The sequence below is a fragment of the Dama dama genome, chromosome 19 (assembly GCF_033118175.1).
Source record: "Dama dama isolate Ldn47 chromosome 19, ASM3311817v1, whole genome shotgun sequence".
Lineage (NCBI taxonomy): Eukaryota > Metazoa > Chordata > Mammalia > Artiodactyla > Cervidae > Dama > Dama dama.
The window spans coordinates 73778159-73787620 of NC_083699.1; the positions used below are offsets into that span (position 1 = coordinate 73778159).

The 9462-nt window shown below is 62.7% G+C and overlaps 1 protein-coding gene across 1 annotated transcript; it reads right to left on the reverse strand.

Annotated features, from left to right (window-relative positions):
• Positions 1-475: 475 nt before the first annotated feature.
• Positions 476-9125, reverse strand: GATD3 (glutamine amidotransferase class 1 domain containing 3). Its single transcript, XM_061167472.1, has 7 exons — positions 8952-9125; positions 8669-8721; positions 7297-7410; positions 6334-6453; positions 4225-4317; positions 1540-1696; positions 476-1019 (listed from the first exon to the last, which is right to left on the reverse strand). Exons 1-7 carry the CDS (start codon positions 9108-9110, stop codon positions 891-893), a joined length of 825 nt encoding a protein of 274 aa, XP_061023455.1. The 5' UTR covers positions 9111-9125; the 3' UTR covers positions 476-890.
• Positions 9126-9462: the final 337 nt, after the last annotated feature.

Below are 9462 nucleotides of genomic sequence, written 5' to 3' on the forward strand. Positions count from 1 at the left end.
GTCCAGGCCCCTGCCCAGGCCACCTAGACACAGCTGTGTGGACTGGGCCCAGCTGTGCCGGCCCAGCAGCCTTCTCAGGACCAGTGTGGACAGAGTGGCACTGAACGGCGGATGCCTGAGGACAGGCGGGCAGGGCTGTGCTGTGACGTGCGGAGCCCTGGGCTGTCCCGGGACAGACACCACTCCCGCTCAGAGGAGGGCGCTGGCCAGCACGGCTCACACTTCACAGCTCCTCCCTCACGTCTCAGTCCCCTTGCCCCCCTGCTCAGGGCCTGACCCCCAGGGCCCACCCTCCCTTCCTGACACAAACAGACCTGAGCCCAAGGTGAGGAGCTCACGTGGGCCTGCCCCTCATGTGCGGGCTCAGGAGGCCTGGACGGGGCACCCTTGTCTGTTTCAGACACAAGCTTACCCTCCCTACCGAGGGCCTGCCGCTCTAGAAAAGCCACAGGTCATTCTAGTCAGGACACGTCTATTCCAGGTGAGAGAATCTTTAATTACTAATGAGATGGTATTTTGGTCTTCTAACTATGAGATCTGTGAGCTTCGAGAACGTTTCCTTCCAAACACTACATAAGGTGCCCCGAAGCAAGCCCGACCTCGGCCTGGCGTCGCCTCAACCTGCTACGTGTGCTGAAGAGCAGACTCGAGCTGAAGCCTGAGCCGGCAGAGCAAGTAGCCAGCGATCCTCAGAGGGTGGGCCCTGCCGCCCCCTCCCTCCTTGCTGGGGGACCATCTCACGTCAGCAGCCCCTCGGCCCTGAGTGTGTGAGAAGTGCCCTCCTTACAAAGACAATGCCTACACATTTAAGCAAAGAGTCAGCCCCTGCAGGGTCCCAGGCCAACGGGAGGGTGGCTGTGCAGGGAGCTGGGTGGGCCTGTGCCGAGGCCTCAGCGGCCAGCGAGCTCCAGCACTTTCTGCACCATGGTGCCGATGCCATCGTGGATGTGGTGGAGGGCGGTGTCGCACATGAAGGCCGGGGTCGTGACCACCTTGTTCTTCTGGTCCACGTGAGCCTCGTGCACACAGGTTATGGAAAAACACCCTCAGCCAGGACCAGGACAGTCTGGTGTCCAGCGCCACCCCGCACCCCCAAAAGTGCCTCCCCCTCCTGCGCCACAACAGCACCTGGAAGGGGCTTCCGGCACTGACTGCGCTGCTTCAGCAAAGACCCGAGACCAGCCAGCGAGCTGCTGAGACCCCACAAACAGAGCGCCGCTTCCTGACCACATCCCTTGGGAAGCCACTGGGGGGCCAGCTACAGGGCATCTCCACACCACACAGCCGCCACCCCCCAATCCCCGCCATGAGCCCAAGACCGTCTCCTCACCCGACCCACGCAGCCCGAGTCTGGGGTGTGCTGAGCTCAGCGGGCACCACTGAGGGGACGTGGGAACGAAGCCACTGGGCAGGGGCGGCATCAGCCTTGCTGCCCACCCATCACTCAGGTGCCCTGGGCACCCCCGCCCTGCAGTGCCCCAGGGCAGCTCCGATGGGCCGGAGGGGGTCCCCACACCGCCCCGGCTCTTGGAAGGATATGGTCACGTCCATGACACAGTGCTTGGCGCCCAGAGCTTTGATGACCTCCGCGGTGCCGGCGTGCGGCCACTTGCCGCCTTCCTCCTGCTCGTGGCCCACAGTGACCTCGACGCCTCTGAGCACTTTGGCCGCGAGCACGGGAGCAATGCAGCACAAGCTGAAAGGGGACAAGGGGTCAGCTCAGGACCAAACGTGGCCGCCCGGCCTGGGGCACAGTGAGGCCCCTGGGGAACATAAGCCTCAGAAAGGAGCATGAACCCGTGCGTGGGCTCTGCCAGCTCCGAGGGCTGCAGTCTGACCCCAATCCCAGGCTGCCCGCAGTGACGGTCACTGGCGGAGCATGGGGCAGCACAGGGCCCGGCGCCAGGCTGAGGAGCCTCGGGGGGCCGTCAGCAGAGGCCCCGGTTGCCACGTATGCACCAGGCGCCCGCAGTGTCCTGTGTCCCGGGGAGACCGTACGTGGCAGCACTATCTCTGGCTGAGGCTTTCAGCCGGTTTGTCACACGACAGAGAAGCTGAACGGTACTGACTGGCTCCAACCCGACCACCTTCTCTGGAGGGAGAGGAGGGGGCTGGGGGACGCAGTCCAACCAGCAGCCTCGCCTGGCCTGTCGAGTGGAGGCGAGGGCCCTGTCCTGGTAGCAGGCCTAGCCCACCCCTGCCCCCCACAACAGGCTGTCCTCAGAGGCGCCCAGCAGTTTCATGGGGACACCCGCCACGTGGGTGCCTGCTCCAAGGTCCTCCTCTTCATCGGGGGGCTCCTGACCGGCAGCCCCTGGGCTCCTGGATCAGCAAACACTGAGGCCCAGGGGAGCCAGGGCTGCACTAGTGCCCTGCTCCCCAAGAAAGCACATGTGACACCCGCCACAGCAGCTCCAGGCCTGGCCGGTCCCACTCCCCTGGCCCCAAATGCCCCCAAGGGGCTGCGCCGCACCTCCTCCACCTGTTCATCTGGTCCTAAGCGGACCTTAAAGGCCGAGTGTGCACCCCCTATAATAAAATGTCGTAAGAATGTACCTTCACACTAGTTGGTACCACAGCATCTGGGAACAAGATAAATCCCTGCTGCCTGGACCAGATGAGCGTCATCGGAACCAACGTCTTGGGGGCCTGTCATGTCACCAAATCATAGGCACCTAACTCAGCAGGCGATGCCCAGAGGTGCACACTGGGCCGTGGACACCACCGCAGGCTGCCAGGGGCTCCTGCAGTGTGGGGACGAACGCAGAGGCCTGGCACAAAGCTGGCTGGACCCCGATACTGTCCGTGCTCCTGACGAGCGGGCCAAGGAGTGATGGGTGGTTGCCTTGGAAGGAGGATGTGAGGGGTCCTGACCTGGCAAGGGCGTCTTGCTCGTGGTCGAATGACACTGCCACTTTTAGAAAGAAACAGGCGAGCTGCTGTAGGAGGCACTGAACAGAGCTGCCCAGAGTGACCTGGCAGCCAGCACAGGGCGATGTCCCCGCCCCGCGCCCTCCCCTCGGCTCCCGTGCAGCTCGGCTGAGGCGTCCGCTCACTGGAGCAGGAGTGTCCGCTGGGAGGTGGAGGAGCGCCCGCCGGAAGGGGGTCGGTCTGCTGGGCACCCGTCCTGTTTGTGTCGTTGAATTGTTAGAGGAAGCGCGCGAGGCGCTTGTCCGCACGCGCAGGCCCCGCCTCAGCGAGGCGCCAGGGCTGATCGGCTGGGCTCTGCAGTTGCTCGGCACCGCCTCCACGGGCAGTCGGAGCATCCAGGGTCTGGGGTGGAGGTGTTGTCTGGGCACATGCCCTCCTGGGCTGTGGCCACTGGCACAGGAGGATGTGTGTCCTAGACGCTGAACCCTTGGTAGGCTGTCCTCTCCAGCCTCTGTGCCCCCTCCAGACTGAGCACTCTAACCACCTCCTTCTCCAGTTGGCCAGGAGAAAGCAGCAAGCAGCTGTGATGGAGGCCTGGCAAGTTTTGCTTTCAGTGCGTCTGTGCACCACTGTGCTCCTGGGAGGACTTCCCCAGTCAGGGATGACCCCAGAGCACGCGACACACGCGCTCCAGCATCGCTGTCTCAATAAAGCAGAACCGAGGAGCCCCCTGGGGAGGCCTGTGGACAGGACAGCCTGACAAGCAGGTCTGATGATGGCGTGGCCATTTCTTGTCTCTGAGAGCCTCCTGGTGTGAGTTATAGCCGGCCTCGCAGTCTGTTGGGACCAGGACTGAGGACCAAGGACCGGGCAGTGTGGAGTGGCTGTGCCCTGAGTGTGGGCCCAGTGTGCGACCGCCACAGGATCTAGCCCCCAAGGAAGCTCAGCTGTGTCACAGGGGCCGGCATGGTGCTTAGGGTGGCTGTGGCTCCAGGAAGGACAGGCCAGCTAGCTGAGGGGCTGCCTGAGCCAGGAGCGAGGAGAGGCCTGGCAAAGGCTGAGGCCAGAGCAGGACCAGAGAACCTTCTAGACAAGGACAGACTCACCCTCTCCCCTCACTGTTACGTCACCCAGAAACATTAATGTAACCACACAACTTCAGAATTCTCAGAGCTGGAAGGCTTTGTGAACTCACACAAAACCCTGAGTTACACTGAGAAAAGGGCTGAGAGTTTCCAAATCCACACAGCTCCAAGCCCAGCACCTGGCTGGGGGACCCGGCGTGGCCACGCCGCGGGCTCCACCACAGCCCTCCCACCGCCCCGCTACGGCCGCCCTCCCAGCCGCACCTACCCAATGGGCTTTCCGGCCTGGTGGAATTCCTTCAGCACGCGCTCCACGTCTCTGTTGACCTTGCAGGTGCCCCCATCCACGGCAAATGTGCTCCTGCCACGAGAAGAGGGCTCCTCAGACCTCAGGGCCCCACCTCCGCCTGCCTGGGGAGCACCCCCCACTGGATCCCGAGTGCTCCGTCAGCTTCTCAGCAGCTGAAGGAAATGACACGTGTGCAGACACGTGTGGGTGCTCAGCCGTCTGCTCGGTCAGCCCCAGAGCAACAGGACGTGCCGTTGGCCTGAAACCCGCAGCGGAGCCTGCACAGCACTAACAGGGATGAGGGTCAAGTCAAACAAGACCCATCTTCTTCACAGAACAAGAGCACCGAGGGTCTGGATGGTCCCCCGCCAGCGGGTGGGCTCAGACCCGGCGACACCACAGCACTCTCTACCATGAGCCCCCTCCTGGCTCCCTCTGCCAGGCTCACGTGGTCAAGGCCTCTGCCCCGGTAGGTTCTCAGGCTGTGTGAGAGCCTCAAAACGGGTCAGACTTTACACTCTGACCACACGCACGTCAGCTAAACCCCACGAGTGATGAAGAGTCCCAGAAACTCGTCAGCTCCACGTCACTACGTGATGACATCTGCATGTGCGGCTACCCGTTAACGGACGAGTCGCAGCTTTAACTGAAAAATACAAAGTGCAGAACAAGAGGCTACCATCTTACGGGATTTTTAAGACAAGTGTGTGAACCTAGCAGAACATAGATTTGGCAATGGTGCTGGAGAGGGGTGCTGGGGCCCCCTGCAAGAAGAACTGGGGTTCCACAGGAAACAGGTCACACTGAGCTTGCCTGCTGCCCCACATGCACTGCACAGACCACTGGCAAGGAGCTGGCCTTTCTTCTGGAAAGGTCAGAGAGAGAGCTCCCTGGGGGCCTGTGAGCTCATAGACAAGGATGCTTCCTCACGACCGCGAAGTCACCCCAGGCGGGCCATGAGCCACACCAGGGACACAACCCCAACCCCCTCCCCACCACACACGCAAGGACACACTGGTGCCGCCGCCCTCAGACTGGGCAGGGTCTAGGGATGGGGCAGGCTCTGTGAATCTAGCTCATCCTTCAGAGACGGAAGCCGGGTCCCGCCAGAGGGACAAGCCCAGCCGAGGCAGGCGAGACCTGCTGCCTCCCGCGAAGAGGCTCGGGTGCACAGAGATGGTGGGGAGCACAGAGACAGTGGAGAGCACCCCAAGGCTGGCTGTGAGAGGCACGGGACACGAGGCATGGCAGGAGTGCGGGGGAAGGACTGTGGAAACCACTGGGAATGTGGAGAGAGGAGGCTCTCTGGGGACGTCCGCGAGCAGAGGGGAGCCTGGAGGTAAAGGGCCGAGGGCAGGGATGTACTCAGGGAATGGAAGCGCCTCTGCCCTTGCTCCTGGGGGCACGACACCTGGGCAGACAGACTGCCAGCTGGGAGGCCATCGTGCTGCAGCAGAACCACCACGAGTGAGCGGCTCAACTGAGAATGGTGGTGTTGGGCACGACGCACTGCGCTGGAGCCCCAGAGCCATGGGTGCAGCTGTCTGGGGCCTCCTGGCACAGCCCCACCTGCAGCGAGCCCCTCCGTCATGGGAGCAGCAGCCCTGCGCAAGGCGGAAGGGATGTGCTGGGCCCGTGAGGCCAGCCTAAGAGGACTTCCATGAAACGCAGAGAAAAGACTTAAAGGAACGGAGAACAGAAAGAGGACCTGAAAGCCAAAACACGTCACGGCTGCGGTCATGACGGCCTCCCGGCTCGAGGTCCAGTTACCCTCCTGTTCCCCACGGGGCAGAAAGAACAGGGAGGCCGGCCTCATCACGACCATCCTCCAAATGGCCCCACTGGGAAGGAAGGGCCGTTTCCCCACTGCAAGCTCCACAGGAGGGTGGGTGTCTGTGGGGAACAGCTCCGGGGAACGGCCCCCCAACTCCACGTCTGATGGCCTGGTCTGGGAGCCTCCTCCCTCCAGGGTCCCCTGTCCTGGGGCAGCTACATCGTCACTGTCCCCCCACAGCTGCTCCTGTCACCATCGTGTCCCCACCCAGCGCCCCGGGGGAAAAGAAGGAAAGCCCGAGTGGCGACACATACAGGTTCTTGGCAGCCCCGAAGCCCCCGGGAAAGATGGCCGCGTCGTGGTTGACAGCAGTGAGCTTGGCCAGGTCGGTGATCTTGCCTCGCGCGATCCTCGCCGACTCAGTCAGAACGTTCCTGGGGATGAGCAGAGGCCCCAAAGGGTCAGTGCAGACTCCCTCCCTCAGTCCCTCAGCATGGACGGGGGTGGGGTGGAGCTGCCATGACACAAGAGGACCCATCCTCCCAGCTCACAGGCCACAGAGGGACAGGGACTGCCGCGGGTCTACACTCAGTCTCCGGACCCTGTCAAATGGCGCTTCAGAACCACCACACCCAGTCACTCAGACGCCAGCGTCAGGCAGGGCCACCAGGCAGCATTCAGCGAGCACAACAGATGGGGACGGAACCATGAGCAGAGCCTTAAGAGGCGACTTTGAGGGACCAGCCGCAGCGGGAACTTCTCCCTGCCCTGTGGGCAGCCCAGGGCCAGGGTCCTGACCGGGGGTCCTCAGTCCCAGGAGAGGGCACCACACCTCCTTCCCACCACCCGGTCCCTCACTGTCTGCACCCTGGCCTGAGGGCACCTGGGAAACACAGCCTCCAGGGGCCGTCACCCCACAGCCCAGGCAGGACGGAATCTGAAACCAGGGCTGCATACCCTCAGAACAGAAATGCTGGTGGGAGTTGCTCACAGATATCTGGGGCCCAGGCGGGTGGATGAGGTTCAAAGCCAAAGGAACGCACACGCCTTAGGTCAGAAGGCACGTATAAGAGACCCGCGGGGAGACCCGCCTTCACTGTTCCTGTTGCGTGGGAAGTGAGAACACCCCGAGACCCGGGACAAGCCCAGGACCACAGCTGTGACGCCCACCTGAACACGGACTTGGCTCACAGCTAAGACGAAGCAACTGTGGGCGGGCTCTTGGGGCGTTTCAACCCGCCCCGTCCACACCGAGGGATGAGGCAGGGGGCTTGTACCTGGTCTCGCCCTCGGAAGGCTGTCCCTTGATGTGGTCAATCACGTGCATCTGAGGGACATCAGGGGCGAAGATCTGGACCTCGGCACCCCCGCGGCTCAGGTGGACCAGGATCCTGCATGTGGGGGAATCAGACCAGACTGACCTGAGCCCAGCCCAACTTTACCTACCCACAGGGGTTTATAAACACAGGGTTTCACCTGACTGACATGTGCACACGCCTCACCCAGATTAAGTCTCCTTGCTCTGAAAATAGTTACAGCTGGCTCGCTAACAACCCAAACGCCCTCCATGTGAGTCGCTGTCACTGACCTGACCTGAGGAGACCAGCCAGTGCCCAAGCTCTTTCTACAAACCAGGGTGTGGGGACGGGCAACTACCTGCGGTCACAGCCTGGATGTCTGGGTTCCCAGGCGGCCTCTGGGCACTCGTCCTCCCACAGGCCACCTGACAATGGCCTTGAGGGCTTGAGGGGGGCTCTCGGTCCTCCTGGTCCCCTCAACCTTCCCCTCATGGGGGTGGGAGGCAGGAAGACACGCAGGCATCCTGGGGGCTGCTGATGATAGCAGCATTGCCCAGGACTGCTTGGTGCCAGCCCAAGTCCAAACACTGGCATGTGATCCATCCCCAGCAGGGCTGTCACCATCCCCTTCCAGGGAAGAAGGTGGCGTGAGAGCATGACCCCAAGAGAGATCACAGCCATCTCCTGGCAGGGCTGGGAACCCCTGGATCTGGTCTCCGCTCCCTGGACCTCATGTACATTCAACCCATGAAATTCACCCCCTGTCCAGCCAACATCAGCACACGCTGGCCCCTCCCAATGGGAGGGCTCAGCGGACACACCAGCGTCAGGGTCCTCTGGGGCCAGTGAGTTCCCAGGCTTGGGAGAGGGGTGTTCCCTAACCACTACCTAACTCTCCCGTCCAACTAACTTCGAATCTCACAGCCTCTTCAGTCCTGCTCACAGTAACTTCTCAGATAAATGAAAAGCCAAGATATAAACTACTTGGTAACTGGCAGGCTACAGCAATGACACCTGTCTACAGCGAGGTCATTGCACCACCCTTCACAATCACGCTGTAAACACGGGATGGAGCTCTATCTCCAAAACACAGGATCTTGTGATTCCAACGTGTGTTACACAGGGGTGTGGAAAAACAGGAGGGGAGAGGGTGTTTAATGCTGAGTGACAACATCACAGGTGACGCTAAAAAGCTTATTTTGTGCCTCCCTGTATTTCACATGCATGATTTCAAACGTTTTCCTTCACGTCCACCATGGTCTCTGCCTTTCTAACCAGAAGGAAGCTTTCTCCAGACGGTTCAGGAAAAGGGGGACCGGCCCTCCCGAGGGTGAGCCGCCCGGGGGCTTACGATGAGGCCTCGTGGAGCTCGGTTCCATCGTAGACCCCGCATCCAGACAGCACCTGCGGGGATGGAGGGCCGGTCACCAGGGTCAAGGGGTCCGCCGGGCGGCCGACCGCCTCCAACGGGGGGAGAGGCCGATTTCGGGGGGCGGGAGAGGGCTGGGGAGCCGAGGGAGGGCGTGGATGCAGAGGAGCCGATCGCGGGCAGAGACTGGGTGGGAAGGCGGGCCTCAACCCTCGGCTCCCACGGCCCCTGGTTCCCATCTCCCCAGGTGCCCGCGTCCGCTCACCACTGCAACCCTGGGCCCGGGGCGCGGCGCGGAGGCGTGGAGGGCCGCGCGCGAGGAGGGCGCCGGTCCGCCGAAGGGCAGCGGCCATAGGCCGGGACGCGGCGCGAACCCCGGGGTCACCGCCAGCCTGGACGCCGCAAGAGCCCTGAGTGCCGCCATGCTACGCGAGGAGAGCAGGGTCACAGGTCACGGTGGGCGGGGCCGCGCCTGCGCAGTAGTCCGTTAGTCGGGCTCCGCCCCGAGAGCGACAGTGGTCCCACAGTGGTCTGCGCGGCCTCGCGCGCTGTCTCCACTCCGCGCCGGTGTCCCCGGGGCGGGGGGACGACGTAGGGTCGCAGTCCCCGAGAAGCACCGTGCGGAGATACCGGTTCCGGAAAATTAACTTCAGTGTCGCCATAAGGCCTCAACGTGACTGGCGACACTGGCGACACCGAATGGCCGGTGCCCGCTTATCCAACTCTCATCCACGCCCCCCTTTCCGGTTCGCTGAGTTGGGACGGAGTAAGGGTCC

Coding starts and splice junctions, on each gene's coding strand:
- GATD3 (XM_061167472.1), bottom strand. CDS start 9,110: ATGGCGGCACTCAGGGCTCTTGCGGCGTCCAGGCTGGCGGTGACCCCG. Junction 6,454..7,296: donor CCTTCCGAGGGCGAGACCAG/GTACAAGCCCCC, acceptor GCTCATCCCCAG/GAACGTTCTGACTGAGTCGG. Junction 1,697..4,224: donor CAGGCCGGAAAGCCCATTGG/GTAGGTGCGGCT, acceptor GTCCCCTTTCAG/CTTGTGCTGCATTGCTCCCG.